The sequence below is a fragment of the Tubulanus polymorphus genome, unplaced genomic scaffold (assembly GCF_964204645.1).
Source record: "Tubulanus polymorphus unplaced genomic scaffold, tnTubPoly1.2 scaffold_47, whole genome shotgun sequence".
Lineage (NCBI taxonomy): Eukaryota > Metazoa > Nemertea > Palaeonemertea > Tubulaniformes > Tubulanidae > Tubulanus > Tubulanus polymorphus.
Genome location: NW_027437453.1, coordinates 67,223 through 80,219, shown reverse-complemented (window position 1 = coordinate 80,219; position 12,997 = coordinate 67,223). Strand labels below are relative to the sequence as shown.

At 33.9% G+C, this 12,997-nt stretch overlaps 1 protein-coding gene across 1 annotated transcript; it reads right to left on the bottom strand.

The window, feature by feature from the left end:
* Positions 1–7,731: 7,731 nt before the first annotated feature.
* On the bottom strand, positions 7,732–8,658 carry LOC141914577 (uncharacterized). The gene has a single exon (XM_074805810.1). The coding sequence runs from the start codon at positions 8,656–8,658 to the stop codon at positions 7,732–7,734; it is 927 nt and encodes a 308-aa protein (XP_074661911.1).
* Between the last annotated feature and the right edge of the window lie 4,339 nt (positions 8,659–12,997).

The window sequence follows — 12,997 nt, the reverse complement described above, 5'->3', positions numbered from 1 at the left end:
TTTCAGCAACAAATTTAGTGTCCGCAAGACATTATAAAATCGATAACATAACTATGATTAATCAAATATTATCAAATGAAACATATTTAATTACTGAACTAGTAGATACTTTTGATAATGGAATCAAAAATCCTAAAATGTTCAATACAGTTTTTAATTTTAAAGGAACTTTAGATGAAAACATAATAAATATACTTCAAACCCCTTTCAATGAAAGAAAAGGTGATAAAATACTTTCAACAGATTACAATGATTTGATTAACTTAAGAATTGCAGAAAGACAATTATATTATTTCAATTTTGATAATAAACAAATTATCTATAATGAAAATTCATCAAATATTGGAATTCAATGTGAATTAGATAATGAAAAATCATATAAAGATATTGCAGTTCAATGTAATTTAGATGATGAATTTAGAAAATTCAATTCTAATGAAAAAATTCATTGTTATTGCGGAGGTAAATATTCAAAATCACATAAATCAAAGCATTATGAAACAATTAAACATAAAAACTGGCGTAAAGAGTAACAATTCTACATTAGAAATAAATTAAATAGTCAAATAATTATTGAATTGAGTTAAATGATTAAAATATCTAATAGACTGTTAAAATGATAAATTGTTTGACAGTTGAAATGATAAATTGTTTGACAGTTGAAATGATAAATTGTTTGACAGTTGAAATGATAAATTGTTTGACAGTTGAAATGATAAATTGTTTGACAGTTGAAATGATAAATGGTTTGACAGTTGAAATGATAAATTGTTTGACAGTTGAAATGATAAATTGTTTGACAGTTGAAATGATAAATTTTTTGACAGTTGAAATGATAAATTGTTGGACAGTTGAAATGATAAATTGTTTGGCAGTTGAAATGATAAGACAGCTGAAATGATAAATTGTTTGACAGTTGAAATGATAAATTGTTTGACAGTTGAAATGATAAATTGTTTGACAGTTGAAATGATAAATTGTTCGACTGTTGAAATGATAAATTGTTTGACAGTTAAAATGATAAATTGTTTTACAGTTGAAATGATAAATTGTTTGACAGTTGAAATGATAAATTGTTTGACAGTTGAAATGATAAATTGTTTGACAGTTGAAATGATAAATTTGTTGACAGTTGAAATGATAAATTGTTTGACAGTTGAAATGATAAATCGTTCGACTGTTGAAATGATAAGACAGTTGAAATGATAAATTGTTTGACAGTTAAAATGATAAATTGTTTTACAGTTGAAATGATAAATTGTTTGACAGTTGAAATGATAAATTGTTTGACAGTTGAAATGATAAATTGTTTGACAGTTGAAATGATAAATTGTTTGACAGTTGAAATGATAAATGGTTTGACAGTTGAAATGATAAATTGTTTGACAGTTGAAATGATAAATTGTTTGACAGTTGAAATGATAAATTGTTTGACAGTTGAAATGATAAATTGTTTGGCAGTTGAAATGATAAGACAGCTGAAATGATAAATTGTTTGACAGTTGAAATGATAAATTGTTTGACAGTTGAAATGATAAATTGTTTGACAGTTGAAATGATAAATTGTTCGACTGTTGAAATGATAAATTGTTCGACTGTTGAAATGATAAATTGTTTGACAGTTGAAATGATAAATTGTTTGACAGTTGAAATGATAAATTGTTTGACAGTTGAAATGATAAATTGTTTAACAGTTGAAATGATAAATTGTTTGACAGTTGAAATGATAAATTTTTCGACTGTTGAAATGATAAATTGTTTTACAGTTGAAATGATAAATTGTTTGACAGTTGAAATGATAAATTGTTTGACAGTTGAAATGATAAATTGTTTGACAGTTGAAATGATAAATTGTTTAACAGTTGAAATGATAAATTGTTTGACAGTTGAAATGATAAATTGTTCGACTGTTGAAATGATAAATTGTTTTACAGTTGAAATGATAAATTGTTCGACTGTTGAAATGATAAATTGTTCGACTGTTGAAATGATAAATTGTTTGACAGTTGAAATGATAAATTTTTTGACAGTTGAAATGATAAATTGTTTGACAGTTGAAATGATAAATCGTTCGACTGTTGAAATGATAAGACAGTTGAAATGATAAATTGTTTGACAGTTGAAATGATAAATTGTTAGACAGTTGAAATGATAAATTGTTTGACAGTTAAAATGATAAATTGTTTGACAGTTGAAATGATAAATTGCTTGACGGTTGAAATGATAAATTGTTTGACAGTTGAAATGATAAATTGTTCGACTGTTGAAATGATAAGACAGTTGAAATGATAAATTGTTTGACAGTTGAAATGATAAATCGTTAGACAGTTGAAATGATAAATTGTTTGACAGTTAAAATGATAAATTGTTTGACAGTTGAAATGATAAATTGTTCGACTGTTGAAATGATAAATTGTTTGACAGTTGAAATGATAAATTGTTTGACAGTTGAAATGATAAATTGTTTGACAGTTGAAATGATAAATTGTATGAGAGTTGAAATGATAAATTGTTTGACAGTTGAAATGATAAATTGTTTCATCATGTTTTGATTTATGTGATAGGTTATTGTGAAATAATTCGTGACTATTGCAGGTTTTGCATGATCCTGTACTTCAATAAAATATAATTGATCCGATCTAAAATTCAATGTTGTTTCAACGCAAGAGGTATAGGAGATGTACTCAGCATCTTATTATAGTGAATAAGTTTCAATACTTGGCAAAGTAATTCATATTTCTTAAAAGAATGTGTATATGTAATCCCGTTACCAGACTACTTTCGTGATTCCGTTACCATCTCCAGCAAAAACTGAAGCAGACTAGGGTGTTTTCTTTAAAGGTACACATTGTTCTAAGTATAAATAAAGAAACATCTGGGGAAAACTTTCGTTGTAGTGAAAGTAAACCTTATTTTTCAGGTAACAGAATTACGGGAGAACTCGGTATTGTGGCACAGGGATTTTTATTCCACGTTAACGGTGACTTAATTTGCAAGAGTGGAATACTGAAACAAACACATCCAGTGATTATATTACAGTGGAAAGAAGTTGGCTATTATGCATTACAAATTTTTCATGAAATACCCCGTCTTGCCATGTTGAAAAAAAAATATTGAAATGCTTTGTAAACTGGTACAATTTGCCAAAATTCTGAAAGCCTACAATGTTTTCTACTTGAAAATCACAATTCAGAAGCATTTCATGAATTTAAGAAATCGACTGAAATTTAGTTTCTCATCTGGAATTGTCCTTCTGCAAATCATTAATAAGGGAAGTGTCTGGAGAATCGAATTCAAAACTTTTCAGAAAAATACTAACATTTCTGCATCGAAATCCTGATATCATGGTCTCGAAAAAAAATTTGCCTTTATGCGATGGCAGCTGACGCCAATTTGGATGTCACATAAAGAACGTAACCCAACACTGATATAGCATGATATTAAAACATTGTAGAAACCCGAGTTTCAAAATTTTTATATGTGAAATCACGTCTACGGATTTATTGCTTTAATGTATAGCTAGTAATGTGTACACATTCTGATAAAAGGTTGATTAAAGATACTAGTAAACGCAATTCTCACAATTCAATCCAAGTAATATATATTCCTACAAGTCATGATACGCTTTTAGGTGGTACCGTTATCAGTACATGGTTGATCGGGTCTTTACGGAAATCGACCCACAAAATATAAAAATCGTGGCACTTAAAATGTTATTTTGAAATATGTATTGGGTTTGGTTCCCCAGACCTCTGTGATAAATACGCAGAAATACAAGTCACAGTTTTTCTAGGGGCCTGGACCGGTACTGCTTTATTCAAACAACAACTCGTATTTCAACTTACCAAATATCATATATCTGGCGAACATTTTCAACTGTAAAATCAAATTTACCGAAATTGGAATCAATTTTAATTCGATGAACAAAATATTTGTAAGACAGAATAAATATATGAAATATATGTAAATGCAGTAAGTTTTACTTACGTGTTGACTAACTTTCAAGCCACAAAATCATTGACGTCTGTTGTAGATCAGAGATCACAGCTATTACTGCAGTGAATTTTATCCGTCTTTTATTGTTTTGAGCTGAAATTCACCTGTTTGTAAGCAGAAATCCACCTGCTTGTTGTTGGAATTCGCCAACAAAATGACATGGCAAATCGTATTTTTAAGTCTATGCATATTTCACAGGATTATGCAAAGGAAGAAAGTGACATGCGATAGCAAATATGGACTTCATTAAAGCCAACAAAATTTCAACTTACAAATACGTAATTGATCCTACAGAATTTACAGTGACGAACCGCTACTACAGACAACGCACCAATTAAACGCTTGCTCACTGTAAACGAATTTCGAAACAAAATTCGGGCCAACCCCTTCCGATATATAGTCTAGTCAAAATCTGAACATATGGGCTAATCAGCGGCCGGAAGTTATAATATACGATCTCCAGCTTTTCATTCATTTGAATTGAGATACGATTATACCTAATATTGATATTTCAATACGGTAGCGCCGGGTATCGTCAATCACAAACAGATGGATTTTCAGGGGTTATAATGTATAATAGTATTGTACTGATCTCTTACAACATGCCTACTGGTCGATTACATACATGTAAATCTATATGGCGAAAGACTTCACAAACGCTTACTCGGTATTTGACACCAACACTGGTAATATTTTATCAGTCCCAAATTAGCACTAATTCTTTATTAGTTTTTGACACGACATTTCAACCAGTCTCAATTTTAACGCAGTAAGTCTAATGTGCAGTAAGAAACGAGGTCTGCTGGATTTCAAAAGGTCCTACTCTATATCTGACACCAACTCGGAGTAGAATTTTACCAACATCGCCCCGATCATTTCCGTGAAATCCAACATCTTACCCTAACATCATAACATTCCTCTCAACCTTACCGCAGTAATAGACAAAGTCTACTGTATTTCAGAATATCCTACTTAGTATTTGACGCCAACTCAGAGTAAAACTTTACTTGGCTAAATTTGTCCGAGTAAGAGTCTACTGTATTTCACGAACTCTTATCCAGCATTTGATGCCAACTCGGGGTAGTAAAACCAGTCACAAATATTAATAAAGGACCGTGGTTCCAGTAGGATCAATTAAGTACGTTATAGTTTTGAGCACAGAAATTGATTTGTTCTTGGATTTTCCATGTGGTACAAACACGTGCTAAAGATGAAGCCATCGTAGACTGAGTAGTAAGCAACTTTGATGATATACATGGTAATGGAATGTAATTCAGTGAAGTTGTCCTATCCTGTGGGATGGTTGATAAGGTGTTCGACTCACAACCGAGAGGTTATAAGTCAACCGAGGGGTTGTGGGTTCGAATCCTTGTGAAACCATGTTATACAGGTAGGACACATATCAGTGCTCGTCGACTCACTGAGTTAACATCTAAAGTCCGTACCTGGCAAAAACCTTCAACATGATGAAGTTGGCCAGTAATAGATAGAAGGTAGAATGGGTTTTGTACAGAAGCCTCATGGTGACATACGAGATAATCTTTAATAACAAGTCGATTTCAACTTAATAAGTCAAATTTCGACTTTATTAACTCTTAATTCCACTTATTAAGTTGGTATTCGACTTATTAAGTCGAATGTTGATTTATTATGTCGAAATTCGACATTATAAGTGGAAATAGTTAAAAAAAATTGTCTCTCGTATGCCACCTAGTGGTTTCCCTAATTTTCCCTTTGAGTACATCCCTTCTAGAGGGATTTCCAAGTAATGCCCTTCAGAAAGGCTTTCCCTGTGATGTCAGGAAACAAGGTCAAGCATCGATTAAAAAATCAGTCGATCGGAAAAAATTTAGTGAAGTTTTGCACATTTTCTCCCAGCACTTCCAAACGGCTTAGAGCTGATGCACAAAACTTGCCATATCAATTCCAATACCTATTTCCCTCTTAATGACTAAATATCGGTTGGTGTGTATATTGGTTACGTACAATTTGTGCCACCAAGAACTAACAGAAAGTTACTCTCGGAACCATTCTATAAGGATCAACACAGTTGATCCTAAAAATCCAAGGAGCCCAGTTGGTGAAGCACAACTTAAACATCAAAACCCACTGAGCCTATTTGATAAAGCACAAATGAAATATCCAAAAAGCAAGGAGCCAAATTAGCGAAGAACGATTATAGTATCAAAACCTGTCCTGTAGGTGCAACACAACTTGATTATCAAAACCCAGATACAAAAACCGATCTCTATGCTCTCTAATACATTCAGAAAATATTTCTGGAATCAAAACGCGATGTACGATGTGGCATTTCGGGCCAATGATGCTTGGTACCGGTTTAATATGCCGGGAATAATTTCATCAAATTCTATGCTGTATCGTACAAGCAGTGATATATCTATTATAATATCTGTAATTTATGTATATGTACTTAAAAAACCGATTTGACATGTGTCATCTTGATGGCGGATTCCAACAACAAACAGGTGGATTTCTGCTCACAAACAGGTGAATTTCAACTCAAAAGAATAAAAGATGGGTAATATTCACTGCAGTTATAGCTGTGATCTCTGAGCAACAACAGACGCTGATTTTGTGGCTTGAAAATTAGTCAACGCGTAAGTAAAATTTACTGCCTTTACTTATATTTCACAAATTCTGTCTTTTCAATTATTTGTTCATCGAATTGAAATTGATTCCAATTTCGTTAAATTTTGATTTTTACAGTTTAAAATGTTTGCCAGAAATATGATATTTGGTAAGTTGAAATATCGTAGGGGTCGTTGTTTGAATGTTGTTCGAATATAGCAGTACAGGGGTCTATGTTTAAATACCGAGGTACAAGGGTCAGTGTTTGAAACTACCTGTCGTGAAAGGTTCGATTCGACCAGAGGGGACAGATCCGAGAGAAAGAAGCAACACGTCTGGTTACTACGAAACTTAGGAAGTGACTGATTTTATTTCACATAGATGCAGAATAAACATAAACAAGATGTCATCCACAGTAAATATATAAACACAAACCAGATGAGCGGCTTAGTAACCGAACTTTCGAAACACTCCCGGCGGCGGGAAGAAAAAATAGGATGTATAATCAATTAGGAATACATATGAGGTTAATAAGCCTACGTAAAAAATGAAAAATTAATCAATTTCCAATTTCATATCAGAATCACTAAATCTTCGATACATTAAGTTTGCATTACTCTTAATCTTCATTTAACACAAAAGTGAAATTGCTTTGACATTAAACATTGACATTAAGCTTTGACGTTAAACTTTGACATTGCGTTGTGTCTTAACTAAAATATAGGTGTATACATGATAACTAGGATATTGTATAGCATTATTATGAGATAACGGATTGCAATATTGATTGACGTATTCTTGAAATTAAAAACATGTGAATATCAGAAATAAAAAGAACATTTACTCCGATATATATTCAGGTATATAATAGAAAGGAAATTACATAGTATATATTATAACATTAATACAATTTGTGCTTGAATGTATACGTACATGATTTTCACTGTTAAGATTCAACTTACATTTCAATTAACATTAAATTTTACATATATACTATGGTGATCGTCATTTACACATTTTAATAATTGAAAAACATAGAAGTACATATTCTTAACATTATAAATCTTCAAAAATGAAATTAACTCATATTAAGAAACATTATGAACATAAGTTTGAATTATACTCTGATAGGGCTGAACCTGTGCATTAGTCAACCAGTTTGTCACACCAGTTTTTTATTTTATTTCTAGCGTTCAATGCTGCATTTCGTTTTATTTTCATTGGGGGTTGAATATTACTAATTAGAGGCGATGATTCATCATTCATTTTCTCGCCACTATCAGAATTGATTTCTAAGGGGTATAATTTCTTAAGAGGTCTATTCGTAATCCCATTTTTAGTACGAATTACCGCGGATCTCACAAGACCGTCGTTGCCCTTGTTCAGACCTTCAATGATAGCGAGTTGCCAAGAGATTCTCTTTTTTGAGTGATCATGAACGATCACTATATCGCCTATTTTGACATGATTTTCCGTAATTCCACCCCGCTTTAGCGTCTGACAGTGGTTTTCCCTTAAGGTTGGCAAATATTCATTTCGCCACCGTATCCAGTAATCTTGGAAAAGACTGTCTAAGTATTTCATGCGTTTCTTCGCGTCGGAGAAACCGATGGGCGGTAAGTTAAAATTCGGATCAATTAGTTCGTTTTCTTCAACTACCGGTTGAGGTAACAGAGTAATCATTCTCCCACAAATTAAATGTGATGGAGTTAAGGGAATGATCTGATCGTCATCATTTTTTGTCATGTACGTTAGAGGACGATCGTTTATTGTAGCCTCTATTTCAGTAATTAGAATCGACAATTCGTCCAAGGTAATACACGCTCGACCAACTACTTTTTTCAAAGTGTTTTTTGTTATACCGACTAATCTTTCATAAAATCCGCCAAACCATGGCGCGCGTTTCGGTATGAAAGTCCAAGTAACAAGTTTGTTAGACAGAAAGTTTCTGACTTTTGTTGATTTGAATATTTCTTTGATATCGTTTTCTGCAGACAAAAATGTTGAACCATTATCAGAGATCAATTGACTTGGCAACGACCTCCTGCTGGCAAATCTGCGAAATGCTCTCATAAAGGAAGCAGGCGTCAGATCAGTGACTATTTCCAGATGTATTGCCCTGGACACGGCGCATGTAAATAGACATATGTATGCCTTGTTCTGTTTTGAGTGTTTCGTGCGATAATATAAATGGCCAGTGAAATCAACGCCTGTGATGGTAAAGGGTGGAGCTTCTTTTAGTCTACAGGCAGGTAACGGAGGCGTGATTGGCGCACGATATGATTTACCATCATGTCTAATGCAAACCGAGCATTTTCTAATAATTGGGCTAACTATTTGCCTAATTCTTGGTATCCAATATGATTGACGTATGTAACACAAAGTTGATTGTAACCCACTGTGTAGAACCATTTTATGGGCGTCAGTTATTACTAATTTTGTGTATGGGTGCTTCGATGGCAATAATATTGGGTACTTATCGTTGTAGTTAAGGTTCGCGTTTTGAAAACGACCGCCACATCTAATTAAACCCTCTTTATCAGTGAATAGGTTTAATCGTTTAGTCAATTGGGTACCTCGTCCCCCTTTCTGAATACATTTAATTTCATTTGAAAATTCGTCATCTTGCAAAGAGCGAACCCACGTAGTACGAGCCAAACGTATTTCTGGCACGGTAATATGATTATGTCTAGGTTGACATGTCTTCTTCATAATAGAAATAAAGCGTAGTACACATGCTGTGACTCGAAGTAATTGATGCAGCGAATTGAATTGCTCGACATCTATTATTTTTTGTATTCCAGACGGTTCTGATGGAGTTGCGGTGGTTGATAGAACTGAGATAGAATTAGTACTAGCTAATTCTGCACACTGTTGAGAGTGCGATTCAGAATTATTTACTGAACAATATAAAGTCTATCCCAGTGGTTATGACCGCGGCATTTCACTCTCGAAGAGCCAGTATCAACAACAATTTAATTGATACTGACAGCTTTAAGTGGTCAAACTCACCATGAGCATCGCTGACTCGCTGGACCCCAGCTGCTTGTTGCTATGGTTACAGGCAAGAGTGAATAAAGAGCAAAACTTTTCCACACTTAATCCAAGAAAATGAAGTAATAAGCAATGAAAATTCAGTTTTGAAGTCTTGTTGCATTCAAGAGTGAATATTTTCGCTGGATGCTGAAGTCAGTGTTTACATTATGAAGTGTCAAAACCAATTTACAAGTTGAAAGATTATATTTAGATGGTGTTTCAAGCAAAACAACACCACTCGACTCATGAGATGATTCCAGATTATATATGCTCACACTCTGAGGAGTTAATAGATGTACAAAATCAATCAGATTGAATTTGCCACATGACATGATTATTCCCAAAATGAAACTAAAAATCCAAGAAAGGATTTTGTAAAATTATAAAAATTGGAATTTTATATCCTTTAATGAATGGCCAGTTGATGGTATATTATTCACTCTTGAATGCAGTAGTCGCTTGACCTCAATTACTCGTAAGGCTGAGTGATTGAAACCACAGGGATCCTGATATGTTAGTGTAACAACTCTTTGATGCACCGCGGTCATAACTTCTGGGATAGACTTTAGTACAGTAAGGCCTTCCCAAATAAAAAGGGAATTTCTTTTTAGTTCCCTTTTTAGTCCTAATTCCTGCAATATGAATATAAACACAGAATACACTTCTCCATACCCAAAAACAACTGAATCGCGTCGACTATGGAGTAAAAATGACATTTATTAGTTCACATAAAACAGAATCTTACATACAAAATCAAGAGCTTTGAGTCCTGAGACTCAATCAATCGGGTTACATGATACCAGTTTTGTAGTTAAAACAAGAAATTGAGTCTCAGGACGCATTTTCAAAAATTAGTTTGAGGTATTATTTGTATCGGGTCTTAAAACATGCATTTTAGGAATTGCAATGTTGATATGATAAGAAATTAGAACCGTGTCTTGAGACTCATTTTTGTACCTACTTTTCTAAATTGCGTCCTAGGACTCATTCATCGTTAGATTCGAGTCTTGAGACTCCTTTTACTAAATTGCGTCCTAGGACTCATTCTAAAACGTTCACTGGTTTGGATCGTTAGATTCGAGTCTTGAGACTCATTTTAGTATCTGCTGTGTAAAATTGCGTCCTAGGACTCATTCATCGTTAGATGCGAGTCTTGAGACTCATTTTACTAAATTGCGTCCTAGGACTCATTCATCGTTAGATGCGAGTCTTGAGACTCATTTTACTAAATTGCGTCCTAGGACTCATTCTAAAACTTTCACTGTTTTGAATCGTTAGATTCGAGTCTTGAGACTCATTTTAGTATCTGCTTTGCTAAATTGCGTCCTAGGACTCATTCATCGTTAGATGTGAGTCTTGAGACTCATTTTACTAAATTGCGTCCTAGGACTCATTCTAAAACTTTCACTGTTTTGAATCGTTAGATTCGAGTCTTGAGACTCATTTTAGTATCTGCTGTGCTAAATTGCGTCCTAGGACTCATTCGTCGTCAGATGCGAGTCTTGAGACTCATTTTACTAAATTGCGTCCTAGGACTCATTCTAAAATGTTCAATGGTTTGAATCGTTAGATTCGAGTCTTAAGACTCATTTTAGTATCTGCTTTTCTAAATTGCGTGCTAGGACTCTAACGTTCTAAAACGATCACTTAATGAATCATTCGATTCCAGTATTGAAACTAATTTTAGTATTTGCTTTACCAGATTTCAGGGCGCATTTTAAAACGTTCATTCAAGATTAGTAATTTTGATAGGAGGATTTGAGTTCTCAGCTCATTTGAGCCGCGGATGAAAAACCAGTTGAAAAAGCCACCATGGTTTATGGAATACATGTATGATAGATAATCAGGCTTAATAGATACTTTTAAAACTGAGAATTGGATATCCAAAACAGGAGATCTTCTGGTGAAAGTATTTTACAAACGTTCATACGACATTAATGCTAAACGTGGGCTAAGTCTATCATAAGCTAGGCCACAAAGGAAACCATCATGCATCGTTATCGGAAAAAGACAATATTCACACACACAAAATTGCAATCTACAATCAAAAATCCATAAGTGATTAAAATTAAAGAAAAACATTACGGACAAGCCCATTGTAAGTAAACTACCCCAAATCCAAATATTGAAAATACGGTGTACGGATTTACTGTAGAAGTTTCAAAGAATTAAAACCGATCACGAAATCTTAGCTCATTACAGCAGCTTTCGTTTTTCCGATACGTTTCGACGACAATTTAGTTAATTTGGCTTACTGGGACCAAATTAATCATGCAGTGATATATAATATAAGATACGGTCTATTCGATGATTTCGCGAAGGTTTGATAGACGGAAAATTCAGGAGTAAAAATAAAACGTTTAAATGAGCTAACACCGACAGCTGTTGTGTGGTAGTTAGCAGTAAGAAAGCCTTCATAATATAGTTTACCGAGACATGTAATATAAGCAAAACAATACGGACAATGTAAATTAATTTAGAAATCGAAAATCAAAAATCAAGGCTAGTAATAAGTGAGGGCAGCCACTATCCACGAACTATTGACTCCGTTTATTTTCTTTCCGTCAACGACACTGGCGCCGGGAACCACGAAAAGGACTTGTTTCAGTTCCTGCCGATCGTGAACGTCTAAATTTGATAACGAGTCATCATCGAGTACGATAGATCCTGATAATTTCCTGACCGGCCTTCTACAACTAATTAATTGCTTTTTGGATACCGCGGCCACGTAAATTCCGTAATTTTCCCAATCAACGAGAACTACGTCTCCGTCGACGACCTGGATATTCTTAGCTCCCTCGCCTGCAATATAACATACATAAACGGGTTTTAGTGTAGAACACATTCATTTATGTTTTCATTCTAGATGAGTAAAAAACCGCAGTCGAAACGCTCAGCGCACAAAACATTACGAGGTTTATCCCTAGTTTGTCAAAAGTTAGCAGTTAAAAGTGACTTCGAATCGGGATAAACCTGGATTTGTTGTTATGTGTGCGCAGGACGCTTTCGTAGAATGAGCGTATTGTATCCAATGTATTCACTCTAGTGTTAACACGATGGCATACCCGGTTTGACGAGAAGATTTTCACCAACGTCTGGGCAAACGACGTTAATATCCAAGCCAGGAACAGCTAAAACGAGCGGGAAAATAGAAACGATTTTAATATCCTTATCTTAATTCTATCGACTGACAAGTAGACATATTTTATAGCAACAATGTTACTTACTGTAGTTTGTCGATAACGTCTTATTTACGTCCTGCCCAACCTGAATTGAAGAGACCAAGAACACATTGCCAATGATCGGTTTTCACTAACACCACAACAACACGATTGAAACCCTTTGACGACGGAAATTTCATTATTTGAAATCGCTT

Excerpts from the sequence above, each read along its gene's own strand:
- LOC141914577 (XM_074805810.1), bottom strand. The coding sequence starts at position 8,658 with ATGAGAGCATTTCGCAGATTTGCCAGCAGGAGGTCGTTGCCAAGTCAA.